The sequence below is a fragment of the Patella vulgata genome, chromosome 3 (genome assembly GCF_932274485.2).
Source record: "Patella vulgata chromosome 3, xgPatVulg1.2, whole genome shotgun sequence".
Taxonomy (NCBI): domain Eukaryota; kingdom Metazoa; phylum Mollusca; class Gastropoda; family Patellidae; genus Patella; species Patella vulgata.
Window position 1 is genome coordinate 39,967,885 of NC_065881.2, and position 22,077 is coordinate 39,989,961.

Here is a 22,077-nt window from a genome sequence, read left to right on the forward strand (position 1 = left end):
TTCAATCTAATATATTAGCTTTGTCTCAATTTATTATCTGCATGTATTCTAATTTCTTCTTTCCTAAATAAAATGTAAGAAGAATAATATTTCAAATTCTAATGTACATGCTGATATCATAAAGAAATTATCTTTGTTGTATTTGTGCATGTAGGTTTAGAACATCAGGCTAGTACAAACATCAATTATAGCTAGATCAAGCTTTTGTGAATGAGTGATAAAATATAACTAGATCAAGCTTTTGTGAATGAATGATAAAATATAGCTACTGTCTGAACCATGGTAAATTTTAAACAGATTTCCTCGATTATGAACAAACTACTTAGTTATGGCTATTAAAAACTTGCCTATGTGTTTGAAATCACCTCCTGTTAAATAAAATCCATTGTACATCTAAATATCCTTGCGAATAAAAAAGTTCTCTCTTGAAAAATTGAACTCATCACAATCTTGGATATCGAGAAATACAAAACTGGAAGCTAATTATGTCACTTATCGGGATAGATCATTTCGTGCAAGGGGGTGACAGCAAGGCTTTTCTATCGTAACGGTGTCTGGCTCTTTTACGACAATTCAAATTTTATGTATGAATAAGCTATTGCTCTCGGACCCAAATTGTATTATGAAGAAATGCCATGGTGCCGTATCAGTTTATTTTGGCTGCAGCATTTTCTGATACTGGCAATAGTAGAAAAACGCTAATATTTTAGATCATCGACTGATGAAACACGAATATTTCATCGAATAAACAAGATAGTAATTTATTCAGGAGTATTACTGACGTGAACTTGAAAGCTGGTACGTGAATTAAATATGGAAAATTTTCAAATGGTGTACCTAATTGTTGTTATTTTTGTGGTCAGAATATGACATTCTCCGTAACAAAATACCAAGAATTATTTTGTAGAAGTCTCGTTATATTAAAGGGAATGGAAGCTTATAATTAACTCATTTCCTACCGGAACCTCATTTGACCTAATTCTGGCCGGTTCTTTTCAAAATGGATTAAGAACCCTGCATAAGGCCCAATAATACATGCAATCTGTGATGCTTCTTTTGACGAGTGATTTTTTGTTGTAAATACATATTTATAAAGACGATAAACAATGTTTAGACATCCTGAACTATTCTTATCAAAAATGTTTTGATTTCAGTATCTGTCAATTAAAAAAAAAATGTAATTTGATCAAGAATATTATTGACATGAACAGCCGGAACATGAATTAAATATGGAAATTATTGAGAACCAGTGACCTTTTTTTTCATATTTCATATGGTAATCATAAAACTTTGTTTATAAATGTTAGCGATATAAGTTGCCTATAATTGACAGGGATGTAATATAATTTATAAAAATATATATAATATACAGGGTATTTACAATTATGGGATGATATTATATTTATGAGTATCTGTGTAATCGGTGATATATTCATTGTGAATATAATTTATTAGACTGACAATCAATTGTTTCCGAATTATCTCCAATATTATTGTCTTCAGTTGCTATTTTTGTTGCCCAAACTCAAATGATTGGAAAGGTCGCACGTTGGTTTGATTTGCAACACACGTGATTGTCAAAATTTGTCAACCTTGAGCCTCCCTCCCCCCCCCCCCTTCAACATCTTATGATGGTTTAGCTCATCACGTGACATGTGCAATGTTGTAATGAACATTGTCGAAAAAACAAGCAAAAACATTGACTTTTCAAGAGAGAACTTTTGGAATAATGAATTGTGCAATGGATTTTATTTAACAGGAGGTGATTTCAAACACATAAGTAAGTTTTTTATAACAATTATTAAGTAGTTCACAATTTAAGAAATCCGTTTAAAATTTACGATTGTTTAAACAGTAGATCGAGCTTTTATGAATGAGTGATGAAATATAGCTAGATCAAGCTTTTATGAATGGATGATAAAATATAGTTTCTACATAGATATAAAGATTTAATATAACGAAATATAGCTAATTCCCATTTTAGGATAAAATATATTGTTAGTGTTAGTTCCTATATATAATCTTCATGATAAATCCAATGTATATCCAAGATATAATTTAGTGTAGTGAACCTTTATTTAACAATGAGTATGTTACAATGATAGGTTAATGTACATTATAAAAAAAAATATGTGCAAATGTTATACAGATTAGAGGAAAATATATATGCAAATGTTATTCAAATTAGAAAAAAAAATTGTATGCATATTTAAAATAAATTATGTGCAAATGTTATTTGAAAATGTTATTGAAATTATATAATAAAATATTATTTGCAAATGTTATTCGAAGTTATGGACAAATTTAATTTTCAAATGATATTCAAATTTTATATTTAATGTACGTTTTAGAATAAAGTTACCTCTCAGATTAGCTTTTATGAAAAGAAATAAAATGAAAATGAAATTTGTTTTTAATCTTAAAGTAACATAGAGAATGGTAAAGAATAGCTGTGATCATTGAACAGCATGAGTTAATAATGATTCTTTACTTAATTTCTTATTATGTTATGCCACAATTCTGTTATGATTTTATCTAAGTAACAAAATCTTTTAATTCAGACACATATGCTTGAATTTATTTCATGCTTTGCTTGTTCAGATTTTTTAAATTTATTTTCTTTTGGGTTTGTTAAATTAATGCAAATCAGCTTACTGTTTGTAAATGGAGTGTGCTTTTTGCAACTTAATAACTGGGTCAGATATGTTGGGTGTGCTTCCTGGAATACTTCTTATTCTTATATAACACCATTAATTTGATTTAAAACTGTCTTGCTAAATATTAACATTAAAATGTATTTAGATTCTATTTCCTTTTATAAATCAGACCTTTTACCTTCACACTTTTTCAGCTACCAAATTATCGTGGAAGAGAATGGACGGGAAAGAGAATTCTTAAGATGGACATACCCGAATTATCTGTATGGAATTTTGAAACTTATGAAGGCAGTACTAAAATAACAATGGTTAGTAGAAATTGTTTTAATAAATTATTTTGCACAAACATACCTCCAAGATTAGAACAGTTTGTAAATATTTCATAAAACTGTTCATCTATTATTTGACAGAATAAGCAGAATGTACATGTATTCTGTCTCAAAGTTAAAATAAGGTTTTGTGGTGTTATTCCGCCATATTTCTGTCAATCTGTCATTCCATCCTTTCAGATTCAGTTTTCCTGACTTTGTTTTGTAGTTCTTTAAGATATTAAAATGAAACTTGATATGTAGGTGTATTATGGGTAGCTACAAACGATCTTGGGGTAATGTCCATTCGACCCACTTCAACTGGAGTTATGGCCCATTGACTTGGTGATTAGACATATAGCCATACATAAAGAAGGTGTATTATGGTTTTTACAAATAAAGTTATGTATCATTGGACCTATTTTTTCTAGGACTTGCCAAACTTCATGGAATTTCAACTTTTCCTGATTTCTTTTCATACTACTTTGAGATATTGAACTTAAATTATATATGGAACAGATATTTAGTTGACCCCCTTTTAACTTAGCACCATCTTGACTAAGTTGCAGACAGGTATATGGTTGTTAACATGCCACATATCTACTTTTTATACGCCCACATTGAAATGTGGTCGTATATTGTTGTCGCCCCCGGCCGGCCATCGGTCTGGCGTCCACAATTGCTTGTGGACGCTCTATAGGCTAAAGTTAATATCCGATTGACTTTAAATTTATACACAGTGTTTAAGGTCATGAGACGAAGAGTTATGGACCTTGATCACTTTGAAAAATCTTGTGGACGCTCTAGAGGCTAGAGTTAATATCCGATTGACTTTAAATTTATACACAGTGTTTAAGGTCAAGAGACGAAGAAGCCTATTGATTTTCAGCGATTTCCTATAATTACTGCCAGAGTTATGGCCCTTGATCACTTTGAAAAATCTTGTGGACGCTCGATCTAGAGGCTAAAGTTAATATCCGATTGACTTTAAATTTATACACAGTGTTTAAGGTCATGAGACGAAGAAGCCTATTGATTTTCAGTGATTCCTGCTAATTACTGCCAGAGTTATGGCCCTTGATCACTTTGAAAAATCTTGTGGACACTCTAGGGGCTAAAGTTAATATCCGATTGACTTTAAATTTATACACAGTGTTTAATGGTCATGAGACGAAGAAGCCTATTGATTTTCAGCGATTTCCTATAATTACTGCCAGAGTTATGGCCCTTGATCACTTTGAAAAATTTTGTGGACACTCTAGAGGCTAAAGTTAATATCCGATTGACTTTAAATTTATACACAGTGTTTGAGGCCATGAGATGAAGAATCATATTGATTTTCAATGATTTCGGATAATTACTGCCAAAGTTATGGCCCTTGATCACTTTGAAAAATCTTGTGACGCTCTAAAGGCTAAAGTTATCATCCGATTGACTTCAGATTGATACACAGAGTTTAAGTCTGGAGACGAACAAGTTAATATTGATTTTCAATGAATCTTTATGACTTAACAGCTAAATCCATGATGTTAAAAGTTTTTTATACTAAACGTTAGCATGGGGCAGAACTTTATAAAAACCAAACAAATTCTAATGGTTTTCTGATAATTACTTAATGAGTTGTTACTCTTAATCAGATTTTAATGTATTAATATTATAAATGTTTCATTACCGAAAAAAAGTAAAAATATGCAACAACTCTTGTTGACGGCACGGACGATATAGCTGCTGTGGGCGTATATTTCGTTGCCTGGCAACCTATCTTTATTTTAAGTGTTTATTTGTTTGTACATATCTAACAACAAGGTATCCCATAAGTTATAATTTTAAATGAACCTACATATACATGTTTTTTGGGGTTTTTTCAGGATCTTGGTCTACATACTAAAATAAATAATGGTAGTTTTGATGTAACCTTGTTCAGTCCATATTGGATGATAAATAAAACTGGTCAAACCTTGTTCTATCAGGTAAATTATTTGTATCATTTTTGTTATATACCCTCTTGGAAACGTGGTTGTAAGTCTCTGTCTATCACAGACTACATTTATTATCCAATCTTTTTAAAATTTATATATATGTTGGTTACATTAGTCAGACAAAAAGCCTATTTTTTCGTTGATTTTCATAATTACTTATGGGCCTTGTTTGACTTTGTAGACCCTTGTGAAGGCTCGAACAACAAAAGTTATCACCCAATCTGTATTTAGTTAAAGATACATTATGGGAGATTCTATAACGAGTTGGCAGTTCTCAGTATAATAGTTAAAAACTAGATAATGTAAAGGCAATTTGATGAAAATTTCATTCAAATTGATCCACTATGAACTGAGAACAAAGCGATTGAATTTCCGCCTAGCCTTGATCATCATTACTAAAGTCAGTACGATAAACAGCATAGTCTCGATTATCCATTTAATAGTTAAATCGTGAAGTAAACTTATGCAGTAAATCGGCTCACAGTCCACTAAAGATCGCAGGCTAGCGATGCCATCTAGAGTTTATTATGGTCTGGATAGGTTAATTAATAATTTAGATAACATTTCAGGCCTAATAGACAGATTTAGGTCTTGCATAATGTTTGTTTAAGGACACACTAAATAAATGTAATGTTTCTCTGGTAACTGACAGCTAAAAATTTAGGGAAGGGGGGGGGGCCTCTTTATATGCCCAAATTTGACGAAACGTGAAATCTAGATCTATCTACCAAAGATCTTGGTTCCTCTCGATACTGGCATGTATCGGACCATAACTTCATGGATTATGGCCCCTGATTGTACGAAAAGTCATATTTTTAGCTTATGGACACTCTAGAGGTCACAATTTTCATCCGATTTTGATGAAACTTGAAATGTATGTTTATAACTTAAAGAGGTAGAGGTAACAAATTTTATCCGATTTAAAAAAATGTTTGAATATATCACCATTACACCCAAATGATGGTTGAGTTTGAATTATAAGAAAATCGGACCAAAACTGCCAGACAAAATGGACGTCCCTCGTATGCAAATATTGTAAATAATATTAAGGTTGTAGACCCTCTAGAGGCCACAATTGAAGAGTCCAGGGGAAGAACGATCCAAGTCACATTTTTGTCTTTTCACATAAAAAGCAAAACAGACTTTTGGACGAGAATGCTTGACGCGAACAGAACAACGATTGGGTGTAATTACAACTTCAAAATGATGTTTAATACAAATCATAATTACCAGTACAACAACTGACTTCCACTTTTCAGCCAAATTAAGGTTAAATAAATATGATGGACTTGTATTTGTCCAGGAGACCATTTCAGAAGGGCCTTGGTTCGATGTGACTCCGATCGTTTTAACCTGAAATTGATTGTTCCACAGAAAGCTTTTACAATTTGCTACCAGCTGGCGCCATTAACTGGAGTTCGTTGAAAAAGTGACTTAGATCGTTCTTCCCCGGGGCTCTTCAATTTTGATCCGATTTTGATCAAACTTGAAATACATGTTTATAACCCAAAGATCTTGGTTCCTGTCGATATTCAAGCATATTGGATCGTAACTTCCTGAATGGTGGCCCTCGATTGTATGAAAAATCACGTTTTTAGCTTGTTGTCCCTCTAGAGGTTACAAGTTTTATCCGATTTAAAAAAAAACTTTTGAATGTACCGGTATCACTGTTACACCCAAATGATGGTTGAGTTTGAATTTCGTGAAAATAGAACCAAAACTGCCCAACAAATGGCAACTCCTTGCACTCAAATTGTGTACAAGTCTGTAATACGAAGGTTGTGGACCCTATAGAGGTCACAATTTTTGTCCGATTTTGACGAAATCTTTATATCCCAAAGATATCAGTCCCTTTCGATATTCACGCATTTCAGTCCATAACTTCTTTAATTATGGCCCCTGATTGTACGAAAAATAATGGGATTTTTTTAGTTTGTTCTCTATCCATCTCTTGCAAAATGTGGGATTATCTTGCCTGGCAGCCTTTGTTTTTTTCTTCTTTTTTTTAACCACATTGCTGGCTAGAGTGCAGAGTAAAATTTGGCTATTGCTGAAAATTGTAAGGGCAGGAGAGCGGTCTTCTTTTTTTTTTTAAATGAGATCATTACAGAAAGCGATCATTTGTCAAGCACTAAACACTGACTGAAAGGGAAATAATTTTAATCAAAAATATTACATAAATACCGGCAAAGCAATAGGAGTGACTTCAGCGACCATTGTCGCCTTTTCAACTCCAATAATAGTCCACAGGGAAACAGGTATACTGCCTTTCTCAATTTGGATGGAAATCAATAAAGACATGACGATCCAAAAGTGGTACATATTATGTGTTAAATTGTAGACTTATTTTATGGAAACCCTGTATAAGTCACCCCTGTAGGTAGCTAAGTAAATCATGAATTGCGTGTGAGACCAAGGATTTCTGTGTGGACGAATGAACTTCTATTTAATCAGAGGAGGTAATTAATATCATGTGATACAAAAATGGAGGTTCTTCCTTTAATATCTATAATAAAGTCAAGACCCGTAAATAAGTATTTTCATCTAAATCAGTATGAAGCATGTGGGCACATGCAACATTTTTTTTTATGACTTACATATCGATAGTTGGGCGGGCGTGCATTATGTTTTAGTTTTTTTCATCAAGACAAATAAAATGACTGCAAACAACTTATTTTATTTGTGTTAGCTAATATGCTTTATTTAATTATCAAATTCAACGTTTGTACGTGAAAAGGAGTAGGGTCGTTGGTTTTCTCTGGGTCTTCCAGTTTCCTCTAGCATCTAAAGCTCCCCAAAGAGCTAGAGAATTTTTGAATTAAAATTAAACCATGTGTTAGTCCTGAAGTGGAAGTGACCTAGTTTGCCCTTGTATGAAATTTACATGAATTATTAATTATTTAGATTAGTGAAATTTCAGCAATGATATACGGTCTAAGGATTTTTCCTTGTGGACTGCTAGGACGATTTAGCTGCTGTGGGCATATGTTTTGTTATCTGGCAACATATCTTTAATGTGCATAGTTTTGTTGACATGGTCTATTAGAATTAATTTTCATTTTGTGCATAATTTTACAGGGTTCTGATTCCAATGAACCTATTGAACATCCACCAATATTTGATGGCTGTATTTTGTTCTCATTTAAACCTAAATCTATGTTTAGTAAGAAAAAAGTAAGTATATATTGATTAGCTCTCTTTTTGGTTCAAATATATATATATATATATATTTATACCATATATACAATTCATTCTAAATAAATGCTGGAAATGAAGCATTTATTTATTTATTATATAACTAACAATGATTTACAATTCATTATACATAATTATATTTAAGATTTATATACCATTCACCAATGCATAAAGTCACAATAATATCTTGTATAAATTTCATTATTGACCAAAATATAGACAAAATTCATCCTTTTATGATATTCTTCAGTAGTAAAATATGAACATAATTATTACAGTTTTAGATATAACAAATGCTTACTTGTAAAGGTCATTTTTGTGTCTGCCAAGTACATTTTAAATTGAATAGACAAATGTAATACGGTTTTTACTCCTTTTCTCATATCATTAAAATAGTATCTGATCATTATAAATAATGCTTCAAAATCATCAAGTAAAATTTAACCAAATAAACTATTGTCACAGAAAATTAATTCGGAAAAGTCTGATGATAAAAAAGCTGTTAAAGTGAAAGAAATGAAACAGATTGGTAAAGTATGTATATATATTGTGAATATTGAGATTGTTAGTTTATAGATTGCACTGACTCGACTGTATCATACTTATCATTATTTTATACTATATTCTGTATGATCTCAACTTAAACTTTTATTATGATTATTATTAAGAATTTTTATATAGTGCCATTTCCACAAAGAGTGCTCAAAAGCACTTTACAATAAACTTGGTAGAAACATACATAAATGTAAGTAATAAGCTAAAGTAAAATGATCACAAATATTAAAGAAAAATCTAGATTTTATTCTGTTTTTATTCTGTTTTGGTCATAAAATCTTTTGATTCTGACATAACTTGCAACTAATATACAAAAATAAAACTTTTATAAATACAAAAATGAAACATGATGTATTTTCGGTGTTTGTGTGTAATACTGCTATATAGATAGCAGTAAATGTGAATTTCTCATGAAATTAGTTGAATGTCATAAAGAATAGAGTATAAACATTGTCTGTTGGTAAACAATGACTTTATTACAGCTTCTCAATTGCATCATTTGATTACTGGTAGAATAACATTTATAACAGTGTAGATTTTATCATTGCTTTATATCATTGTACATAACATTCATTATAATGGTAATAGTAGGAAGCATGAACTAAGAAGATATATTTTACATATTACATTGAAGATACAATAATATGAATATGATAGCATGCATTAATTATGGGGTTACTAGGATAATACAACAACATGTGTATATATATATATATATATATATGTATGAGTGTGTGTGTGTGTATATATCAGAACTAACACAGTTATATGGAACAATCACTGATTTATTTTACGAGACAACAATCACTGGTTTATTATACAGGACAACAATCACAAGTTTATTATATGGGACAACGATCACTGGTTCATTATACGGGACAGCAATCACTGGTTTATTATACAATAACAAGATAACAATCACTAGTTTATTATATGGGACAACAATCAATGGTTCATATATATAAGCACAGCATTTCGAAAAATGTCCTCATATGGTTTTCAAGCACAAAAAATATGACTATTACCCTTCCTGTCAAATTTTCTTGTCACTGTCCAAAATGTTTCCGAACATTTTAATATTTTCAGTCACAGACAGTAGAAATCTTTTTCATCATTATCAAGATTTTGTGTAACCGTTTTTTAATATCATTATAGATGTACATCTTCTCATTATAAAATATAATATATATGTGACCAGATCTAGCTAAATGAAACCAAAACCCTCAAAACATATTTCTGATAATCAATTTTAGAGTTTGATCACTTTGAAACGAAAAAGCCTACTAGGTATTTATTGTCAGGGATTCTGACAACTCGAAATGCTCTTTTTATCTACAACAAAATAAACATGTAACACCTTTAAGGACTGCTAGGATGATTTGGCTGCTGTGGGTTTATATTTTAATGCATGGCAACATATCTTTTTTTTGATTTTTGTACCATGATGCTAAATTAAGGAGCTTGGAATATGTCCCATTTAGCCAGAACTAGTCACATCTGAATTTGATGTATTATGTGTGTGTGTTGTAAGTATCTATGATGTTGCCACGCAATGTTTCACAGCTTAGACTTCATTAGTAGTTGGCTGCACCTTGATTAGAGTTTAGACATTCTTATTAAAGGGCATTATGTAAGATTTAGATAAAGAGCTGGCCATTCTAGTAGTAATACATGTGTTTCAAAAATAGATCATGCAAAATAAATATTTTGAAAATTTCATTCAAATTACTTTATTTTGAGCGAAGTTATCAATGTGTGCATTGATCGTAACCACCGTACTGGTCATTCAAGTCTTAGCCTCGCTTCTCTATTTTTAAATTCAATCAATAAATGGCCGAACCATTCTAATCTACTTAAAATTGGAGCAATCTGATGGCATCGAGAGTTGATTATCGTCGTTAATAAATGTCTAATTAATAATTATTATAACATTTAAGGCCCAAAGAAAGACCTGCTATAGGCAGATTTAGCTTGACATAATGCCTGTTTAATGTCTTGAAAATAAAATGAGGATGTTATTGGTTTAATGTGTTTTATATATATGTGTGTTTTGGGGTTGTTTTTGTTTTAAATGATGTTATTTATATTAATCAACTAACATATATTCATCATCATTCTAACAGAAGGAGAAACAAAATCTATGTCAGGTATTAAGGGGCTAACAAAACCCTGTTTTAATAATCTCAAACTCTACATCTTGAAATTATCAAATCTTTTCAGAGTTGCATGTTAAATCTTTATGGCTTGGGTTATGAAAATATTTCAACATACATCTATAGTGTTTACAGCGAAATCTGTAAATATACGTCCCTGTACAATTTAAATAATTACTGTTCCTACCAGATCGCACGTTCAGAATTTACTTTTTTTTGTCTATATTACCATTGCATTACATACTGATGTTATTTTAAGATATGAGTAGGGTCATCTCAATCGCCTGCCTATCCTCGTGAGTGTCCCACTTCAAAATTCATGTTCTTGGTGCATGCCTTTGTCAGTCAGTTAGTTTTCCCACAAAATTTGTGTGAGTTAGTGAATAAGACATTGGCTCACTAACCAAGAGGTCTCGGGGGTTTTTTGGTGTGGTTTCCCCTTGTCAGTGATGCAGGACAGATGGCCTGGCAAGGGCAAGCAGTATCTAGCCGTTCAAATGAGATGAAATAATGAAGTCCCAATGTAAGACTTCAAATAAAATGGGAGAAATTGTTGTTAGTATTTTCTGACATGTTATCCAGATTACTTCAAACCAAATTTGATCATACATATCCAAAATATATTTGTGAAATAAACGGATAACTAATCAGTCGTTGGACATAATTGTCTTTGTTATTTTTGTTGAATTTGTATTTTTCTGTCTGTGTGTTTTTATTTGTTATGGTGGTAAAGTTTTTTCTTTTATTTATTTAGTTTTTTTTTTTCTTTTTTTTTTTAAATTTTCTTCCTATGTGATCGATTTGATACCCACTCTTTTTTAGTCAATAAATTTTTCATTAAACTTCAGATATAGTAAAAAACTTATTGGATTAACAGCAGGTTAAATTTTCCATGTGTGTTTACTATTAGCGTAATTCAGGTGATTGAAGCATCTAGAATCTTTTTTAAAAGGGGGGGGGGGGTTGCCTCATGTTTTTTTTTTTATGGTGTGAATATATTTTAAAATTAATACAAGTCTAATTTAACAGAGGTTTAGGTCATAATTTAATTATTGTTTGTTAGAAAATTATGTTCTTCTGTTATTGAAATAGATAGTGTCTGTATTTACTTGTAGATAATTTATCTTATTATTTGTATTGTTTTGTGGCTGTGCCTGAAAGAAGTAAATTTGTTTAATGTCACCTTAAACAGTTGATCATGTTTATTTCCTTTGTTAATTGTTATAGTACTTTTGTTTTATCTTATTAAAATATACATATATATATATTAAACTATTTACAGGCTATGTTAAGATTAGGAGAAACTACAGAATGGTCTGATAAATTTTCTCTAGATACTGTAGGAAGTTCAGGAACAGTACAGTGTAAAAATAAATCTGAAGAAAGGATATATGAGGTAAAAATCTTAACTGCAGATAATTTTTATACGCCCACATTTAAATGTGGACACTATAGAGACTAAAGTTTATATTCGATTGACTCTAAATTTATACACAGTGTTTAAGGTCTTGAGACGAAGAAGCCTATTGATTTTCAGCGATTTCCGATAATTACTGCCAGAGTTATGGCCCTTGATCACTTCAAAAAATCTTGTGGACGCTCTAGAGGCTAAAGTTACTATCCGATTGACTTTGAATTTATACACAGTGTTTGAGGCCATGAAATGAAGAACCATATTGAGTTTCAGTGATGTCGGATAATTACTTCCAAAGTTATAGCCCTTGATCACTTTGAAAAATCTTGTGACGCTCTAGAGGCTAAAGTTATCATCCGATTGACTTCAGATTGAGGTCTGGAGACGAACAAGTATATTGATTTTCAATGAATCTTTATGACTTGAACAGCTAAATTTATACACAGTGTTTAAGGTCATGAGACGAAGAAGCCTATTGATTTTCAGCGATTTCCGATAATTACTGCCAGAGTTATGGCCCTTGATCACTTTGCAAAATCTTGTGACGCTTTAAAGGCTAAAGTTATCATCCGATTGACTTCAGATTGATACACAGAGTTTAAGATCTTGAGACGAAGAAGTATATTGATTTTCATGATATTAAAAGTTTTGTATACAAAACGTTAGCATGGGGCAGAACTTTATAAAAAAACAAACAAATTCTAATGGTTTTCTGAATTGTTGCTCTTAATCAGATTTTAGTGTATTATAGATGTTTCATTACCGAAAAAAGTAAAAATATGCGACAACTCTTGTTGACTGCCCGGACGATTTAGCTGCTGTGGGCGTATGTTTCGTTGCCTGGCAACCTATCTTTAAATGGTCACAAACTTGCAGTTGATAGATATATTCATATAGGAAAGACCCCTATCAAAAAATCTTAATTTTTTATGGTAAATTGTCGTGTTGCCTCTCTGTTTTCATTAACTCTAGACTCTTACTTTTGACATTAAAAAATGTAATGACAAGCACAGACGATTTAGATTGGCTGCCTAACACTGTTTCCTACGGTTTCCTCCCATTGCTTTAAAAAAAAAAATCAAAAAAAAAAAATTATTGAAATAAAGATGGTAGCATATGTTCTGATTTAACTTAGTTTGTGTTAAGTGACTATTAAAGATGGGTTCCCTCGTACAAACTGGGTGATTTAATGGTATATATGGACCAAAAACATATTCAAACTAATTAATTTGTCATAATTATGCTTCAAATCCTTCTCAAACATTGTAATTGCGAAGGAATGCCCTGCTATTAAAATTTGATCAAACCAGGTCATGTTTACGTCACGTCTTGGGAGTCAGAGGAGAATTCATTGCATACATAAGACGATGTTGTCTTTAATCGCTTACTATTTATTACAAATATCGAATCCTAATTAAATTCTAGGATTATCCACTACCCGCGTCTTTTTCCGTCATTTTTATCTCAGAAAGTATTGTACGTCTAACTCTTCATAAAGTTTATCAACTTGTACATCAAGCGCTCAATGTTCGCTTGTGACCTTTGACATCATGCGTGCAGAAGTTCCTAATCGTCGGACTGTTGATTAGGGGAACCCTTACATTTTTGTCCTGTATACGCTCCATGAGTGTTTTTCGGGGAATCACAGAGTATTTTTCTAGTAAGATTGGATATCTCTACTTTCCATATATACCAAAATTGTCATACTTTTATTGGAAATAACCACCCAATAAATACTTTTCTGGGAACCCATCTTTAAAGCCTGTTTCTCTCTCTCATATGTATGTACATGAATGTTGATGTTATTTTCGATATTAATAGGTTGGTGTAAAGATATCTCTAACTAGTGCTGGTTTAACAAAGATTGTAACATTTACACCATTTTATCTTCTACTCAATACAGCTGATGTAAGTACATGTATAAAATATATGTTGATGTAGCAGAGGGATGTAAATATGTAGTGTGCTGTGGGATTGTTCGTATATCTGGGGATGCCTAGATTGTTTTGTCCTGCAGTGTCTTCAGTTTAAAAATAGGCTACTTTCTACTGACTTGGTCGAGGGAATTCTCTTTGGTTCACAAGGTAGAGGTGTATGGCTTCCATTTTGAGAGTCACAGGTTTGATTCCCGACAAAAAACATCCTGTCACATTGATATCATTTTATGTTGATAAAGTGTGGTACATGGTCAATAACGGCTTATTATAAAACTACCATGTTAAACTACCTTATCATTTATACTGTTTACTATTATTTAATTGTTTTATTATTTTTGTTTTAGTATGTTCTACAGTGTGCTGAATTCAATGACAAAGTTAAAGAACTGAAATGGTTCAATATTCAACCACAAGAGGTAAATATATAGTTTTATAAAATACAGTGTTAAATATTGTTAGTTAGATCTCTAACTATGCCTGGTATACTGTATACATGGTTTAATTTTATACAGTGTTATTAAGTTTATAGCCTTGTAAACTATACAGGTGTCCTCAAACCTGGATACCGCTCACTGAAACAATATGTATCCATTTCTAAACCCTTGTTTCTGGTACTGCACAAATACAGTGATACTTTTATGATTCTGTTCCCAATCCCCACCTTTCAAAGAAAGCTGGAGACTATTACGGTAAAATGGGTTCCTCCATCTGTATGTTACGCTTTTTGGGACACAATGACTCTGCTCCTAATGTTATGCTAGAATGTTCAAACCTGGTGTAGGTGTTAATTAGGTGAATGCCTTGACTGAGTTCGATGATGAACATTTTCTGCTTAGGCTCATCAGAGATGAGCAATTTGATTCTGACTTTTGAGACACAATAATTGAGGTAGGATGTTCAATCTTGTTGTAGATCATTGGTTCCCAAACTTTTTAGGAGTAAGATATTTTTAATACGCGTTTATAAAACTCCTTGACAACCTTGAGATTTAAAACATGCATATATAGTTCAGCCATGGTTTGGCAAATTTGTCTTAACATTGCCAAACGTTGAACATGTTCAGTGTAGCTGTATAACGAAGAATTATTTTGTTTTGATAAACATCAATACTATCTACTTGAAAGACCTCCAATGCTTCTATAAATAATGATGCTAATATGGCAGTTCCTTCCTACATTTATGAAATACACTGATTTGAATTGTATTTTCAGTGTTTACCATTCTGGCCAGAACAGAAAGATATGAAACTTAAGGCTAGAGTTGCTGATACTGTAGTTACTACAGGACCTTTCTTTATAAATAAAGCACATATTAGTCTGATGAAACTAGAAAACGAGGTGAGAATAAATTTACACACTTATCAATTCTTTAGAGATTCTAATATATATTATTTCTGAGTAAAGTAATGTGGGGAAATTGCAGTCCACCTGGTCCTCCTGCCTAATTAACCTACAGTAAAAAGGCCAAGAGTATTGTATGGGTGGGTGGGAAACAGTTGTCTGTTAAATGTGGGCTTTAAGTCATGAGATCTTTAATTGAGTTAAGTGGCATGGTGGTTTCGACCCCAAGCTTGTACTGACAGTAGATTATCATGTCCCTATCCTATTTCTTTCTCTCTCTATCCCTTTTCAGTATGTTTGTGTATTTTTAAGTATATATATGTTTATTATTAACAGTATGGTGGAATACAAGTGGAATGTAATGTTTCTGAAGCTGCCATGGTTACATCATTTAAAAGTTATAAATCTGGTTTTGCAACAGTCAACATTGTTAACTTCACCAGTTCAGGAACAGTTCATTATAATCAGAAGTAATTACTTTAAACATTTTTTATTATATTCTTTTCATGAGTAATTGAACACAAACCATGTCTGATGTTAACCCATAATTGACGAATGCGAGTCAGTTCGCACCTGTCACTTTGCTGTAGTGAATCAACTCGCGAACCCATCATACTTGACAACAGCATTAGCGAACAAAAGTGCCTGATCAATCAACTGATTTCTATTGTTTTTATTTCTTAAATTAATGGTGATTGAGTAATAAAAGTAAAACACCAAATGAAAAGAAATGCTATATTCGCTAATTATCGAAAAAAAGAAATACGTTTCAACAAAGGATCTTACGGTATTTACGTAATAGGTCAGAGGTGAAAATTCACACTGTGTCAATGACTTTATTCCAATATTTTCACGTTATCACTTACGGCTGATGATTTGGAGAGTGAAATGGAACCAGATTTTTTATGATTTACTGCCAGGCATATCGTGGAATATGACAATGTCAAAGAAATCAACTATTTATATTTTTTTTTGGCGTTATGATGCAAAGAATACATATACTCCAGCCGTGAACAAGCGTGTCGGCCGCCATCTTGGATATGCTTCCAGACAGACGATACCACAAAACTTACCGATAATAATTCTAGACTTTGGAAAGCTAAATCGAATCAAGAGGAATACTATACTGTCAAAGATTTCAAGTATATATTTCTATTTTCGACGCAATGAAGCAAAGAAGACGACAATTCCAGCCATATATCTAAACAAAAGCAGAAATGTCAAATGCCGGTAGCGATGAAGTCACGGTCATTTGGGGCGATATTTCTTTTAACAGTTTTATTTATATTTACTTTGAACACTGCTGCCACCATGAGGGACTATATTTGCGTTCTATTTATTAAAAAAAAAATTCTTAGGGGATACTTGTGCACATTATTTTACCATTATGACAGAAAAATCATAATTTTAGTGGAACTGACTTTTCAATATTGTTTATAATATAGTTGGCACTTTGTACAATTGAATTTTATATCATTGGAAAGAACACCACAATCTGTACATTTTTGTAACAGAGTATTTCTTTGTATAGAAAATATTTGTTTAGTTACAGTAGAATCTGCATTAAGCAGCCACCCAAGGGAATTTTCACAACTGACCGCTTAACGGGAGTGGCCTCTTAATAAAATCTCGTTGCTTTTTGTGTCGACATAAATTAAATATTACGCTTGGATGCATTGGAGGCGGTAAATTTGGCCGTCGCTGAATCTGGCGCCGAACGAAAATTCTTTACTCAAATCTCGGACATAACTTAACGGGAGTGGCCTCTTAATAAAATCTTGTTGCTTTTTGTACCAACATAAATTAAATATTACGCTTGGATGCATTGGAAGCGGTAAATTTGGCCGTCGCTGAATCTTGTGCCGGACGAAAATTCTTTACTCAAATCTCAGACATATCTTCTGTAAACTTGTCATTTTGTACCAACCTTCGATACTACTGTCTACCATTGTGATGCATTCGATAATATTTATCCATTTTTGTGAAGAAAATTGATGAATTCATTTTATTTTATCAAAAAGCACATGAACAAAAAACATCGCTAATTTTATCCCCTATTTACAGGGGGTGTAACTCTGTATGTAATATTATAGGAGGCGCTAAGAGAGATACTAGATGATCGTGACAAAACTCGGTACTTTTATTTTATTCAATCAGTATCAAATAATGTGTCGTTACGCGTGAAAACAATGATCAGGTTAGTCGTTTAATAAAACAAAAGATTAATTAACAGATAATCCCGGGTTGATTGTTATGTTTACATTTCTTTTTACCTGATCAGTGGGGGTCCAGTTAATTAACTACTACTCACGGGATTAGCGGGGGTGTTACAAAGAACGACAAGATGGTATCATTCAACAATGGCCGTTGAATGGGCAATGTTTTGTTGAATTTATTAGTAAAATAGTGACCGCTGGCCGCGTTACAGGAGTGACCGTTGAATAAAGAGATGAAACAACAGAATTTCTACGGGGGGAATTTATCGTGACCGCTTACAAGGAGATGTTGCTGAATAGGAGTGGCTGCTCATATAGATTCTACTGTATTTGCAATTTTGTAGAGGGTATTAGGATTAACAATAATCCACTAATTGGCTTAGGGAGATGGGCCCTGCTGATTTAATGTGTCTAGGGGTAGGTATGCTCGTAGCTAATCTTTTAATTGGCTCTAGGGTTGGGGATCACGGTGGCTAAGTGGGTAAGGCGCTGGCTCGCTAGCCTGGAGGTCTGGTGTTCGATCCCTGCATTGGCCGAGAAAGTTCATCCAGATTTTCCGGCGTGGTTCTCCCTTGTCAGTGATGCAGGACGGAGGGGCTGACAAGGACAGCTGTCTAGTCGTTCGGATGGGACGAAAAACCGAGGTCCCGTGTACACATTGGCGTGCACGTAAAAGATCCCTTGACAGTTGGAATTCGATATAAGAGTAGGCCGTAGTGCCGCTGTCCGGGCAAATTTTCCCTCATAGCACACTGTATGGCGTATGCCCGTCTTCATTAGCCCAGTTCGGAGCAAAACAGTAGGACGTTAAACCCCATTTCATTTCATTTCATTTCATAGGCTCTAGGGTTAAATTGGTTAAGGAGATAAATAAGGCATAATATAATATATTAAGTGTCATTCAGAATGTGTACATTGGCAGTAAAAATAAAATATGTTTAATTTTTTTTAGCGGTCACCCAATTATTCACACATTGGATCGTGAACAATCAATTATTTATACATGGGAAGATATACTGGGCAAGCAACAATTAATATGGAGTTGTGGACAAGTGAAAGATATGAAAACTGATCTTCTTAAGGTAAATCAGCCACTAGTGTCCTGTATCAAATAGAACAGTTTATTTCTGGTTGTGTAACCAAATTGAATTCCATGTTTGTGTAACCGAATTGAATTCCAAGGTTGTGTAACTAAATTGAATTCCAAGGTTGTGTAACTAAATTGAATTCCAATTTTGTTTATCGAATTGAATTCCATGATTGTGTAACTAAATTGAATTCCAAGGTTGTATAACTGAATTGAAATCCATGGTTGTATTTTTATCATTGATGATCTATGGATGTAGTATTTCTTTTAATATTTTTTTTAGGATGAATCAGGAGAATTTTTCTTAGATGATGATACAAAGATATATTGGGTATCATTCTTAGATGGATTACAGAGAGTGTTATTATTTACTGAAGATTGTTTAATAGCTAGACTAGCTAAAGAAGTGAGTACAGTATAATGTCATTATAAAGATAAAAACAAATAGATCATTCACATAGAGCATGTTTGTTCAAAAGCCATTATTCAAAACTTATAGATATAGTACACTAGAAAATAAGTGTTATGGATAAAATAACCTTATATGCTTGCGAAATTATAAAATAAAACAAGTACTGATCTACAGAAAGAAAGGTCACTAAAATCGAAACACAGAATGTCTGCTCTTCATCAAGGAATTGCCAAATCTGTTTCAAATGTTGCATTCAATATTAATTTAAACATTCTTGATGTAATTAAAATCAAATTATGTCAATTTAAAATAGATAAGGTTACCGACCAGCTATTCTTCCTGGAAGTCCCAAATAACCCATCGTATTTATAAAATTTTTGTTTTTGCTCCTCATAAATAACCGTTTCATAAATGGAAAGATTTATTTTGATATAAAGTTGATACTATGTTTGTGTTTAGCCAGGATTACGATCAGTTAAACAGGTTGGAATATTATACAACAACATCAAATTTTATTATGTTTTCAACTATTTGGTTTATGGGTTTTACAATTTTTAAAAGTGGAGTGTAGATTATTTTGGATCTGACTATTACAAAATATTGATGTGATCAATCCAAATAGTCTCAGATCTTTGAAAACTATAAATATATAAGTTTGTTTTTTATTATATATAAGTTTGTTTTTTATTATACACACATATTTTTATGTGGTCGTATGACTTGTATATTCCCATTTAACCCCCTTCATCTGGTTTATGGTTCATCTTACACAGTTGTCTTATCGATACTCTAGATGTCATAGTTATCTATTGATTTTAACTTGGAAACATTTTTGAATTATTTATGTTATTGAGATAAATGAGTTGTTGCCTTTTAGTATCTTTTAACAAGGAACAAAATAAACAGTGTTGTTACAATTTGCTGCAAAACTCTCATTTAGAAGAAAAAAATGTTATTCAAGAAAATAGTTTATAGAAAATATTAAAACTGCTGATCAATGTGCCCAAAATGCTCTCCAATTGTGTAATGTAGAGCCAAAAAAAGGCAATTCAAATTTTAAAAAATGTAATTTTACCCTAATTCTAGCTATCTATAAAAGAATGTGATTGCCTAAACAATTTGGCAACTGTAGCCATGTGTTTTGTTGCCTGTCATCCTATCTTTACTACATGTATTTCTTAGACAAGATGTGAATTTTTATTACAGATATTTTTACTCTGTTAGAATTAAATCTGATTTTAATATGCCACATTGTAATTAATGTGGTTATATATTGTCATTTCCTCTGTCCTTCCATTTGTCCGCCATCCACACTTTCTTCACACTCTACAGTTATCATCTGATCATTTTACATTAGTGAGACGAAAAGGCCTACTGAACTTCAGCAATTTCTGATAATAACTTCCAGAGTTGTGGCTCTTTTTCACTTTGTAAGTTCTTGTGACTGCCCTAGCAACAAGAGCTATCATCAAAACTGCTAGAATTTTATATTTATTTTTCAAGCCTAATGATTTTGAACAATTTTTGTTAATTACTTCCAGAGGTAAGCTTATAACCATTGTTTCACTTTGTAGAACCTTGTGAACGCTCTAACAAAAAAAAGGTTATCATTTTAACAATTCCTATTAATTACTTCTAAAGTTATGACCCTTGTTTCACTTTGTAAGAACTTCTGAACTGTCAAAGCCAAAAACTATTAACTATATGGTATGAAATTGATATCAGTGTCTTGTAAATGCTCCTATTACCTACAAAAAAGTAAGTATGAGACAACTCTTATTGACTGATCAGATGATTAAGCTGCTGTGGGCATATGTTTTGTTGCCTGGCAACCTATTATGTCTGTATTTAATAGATTAGATGTGATTTTTATTGTTTATTACATTAGATTTGATTTTTACTGTTTATTAGATGTGATTTTTTTTTCTCTCTATTTTTTAAAGGATAATATTTTTATTACCCATATTCAATTGGAACAGAATTATATTGTTGTAACTTTTGTCCATTTACAATTTCTTATGAATATTTTACAAACCAGAGTTCTTCTCTGGAATAAAACAGAGCCCTATCAAATTTCAGAGGTTTTTGATTCCAAATTTGTATGTTTCTCTTGAAACAGATTTGAATAAGTTGCCTTTACATTTAATGTGAGGTTTAGGGTATATTTTTTTTTCTATTTCAAATTTATTTACTTTTTAAATTCAATGACTTTGAAATTTTACATGCAGCCACTTTGAAAAAGTATCCATAATGAAGTAATAATTAGAATTCACAATTCATTGAAAAAATTGACCCATTATAACAATCCTACAATGTGTTAGTATGAGACAGTTTAGTGATTATATTGTATCTAATAGGATGATGACGTTTTGTTTGATTGGAAGTAAATCATTTACAATTTCTTTCCTGCACACATTGACTTTGTAATAACTAATATTATTTGTGTTGTCATTTCATTCTTATAATACTAACAATATCACTAACAACTTGTTCTACAATATGTGTTGATATACAATATATTATATGTAAAATATTTTCTAGGCCGATGAGTTAGAGAGAATGGATCAAGAAATAGTTGTATCTATTGTTGGTATGGGTTTTTCATTGGTTAATAATTATTCACAAACTGAAGTAGCATTTATGGGAATAACAAGGTAAGTGATTATTTGTTATTCACATTTTCTTATTAGTCTCTTTTACAAAATGGAATTGGTTGTGCTATTTATTGGAATCAAGTTAAAGTTACCATAACTAGCAAGCAATATCATTTATATTATTCAATTCCTGGCGTGTTTAGGTTTATACAGCTAGGGTTGTGGTGTTC

General features: G+C 32.0%; 1 protein-coding gene across 2 annotated transcripts in view; it reads left to right on the forward strand.

Moving 5' to 3' along the window:
- The window catches only part of LOC126815237 (intermembrane lipid transfer protein VPS13A), a 103,998-nt gene that overhangs the window by 68,466 nt on the left and 13,455 nt on the right, over positions 1-22,077 (forward strand). For both annotated transcript variants that reach the window (XM_056099384.1, XM_056099385.1), the window contains 12 exons: positions 2,852-2,965; positions 4,834-4,935; positions 8,023-8,118; positions 8,605-8,673; positions 12,130-12,243; positions 14,083-14,169; positions 14,543-14,614; positions 15,410-15,535; positions 15,875-16,008; positions 18,707-18,836; positions 19,125-19,247; positions 21,795-21,907. In XM_056099384.1, coding sequence (XP_055955359.1) covers positions 2,852-2,965; positions 4,834-4,935; positions 8,023-8,118; positions 8,605-8,673; positions 12,130-12,243; positions 14,083-14,169; positions 14,543-14,614; positions 15,410-15,535; positions 15,875-16,008; positions 18,707-18,836; positions 19,125-19,247; positions 21,795-21,907 — 1,280 coding nt within the window. The remainder of the gene's footprint in view (positions 1-2,851; positions 2,966-4,833; positions 4,936-8,022; positions 8,119-8,604; positions 8,674-12,129; positions 12,244-14,082; positions 14,170-14,542; positions 14,615-15,409; positions 15,536-15,874; positions 16,009-18,706; positions 18,837-19,124; positions 19,248-21,794; positions 21,908-22,077) is intronic.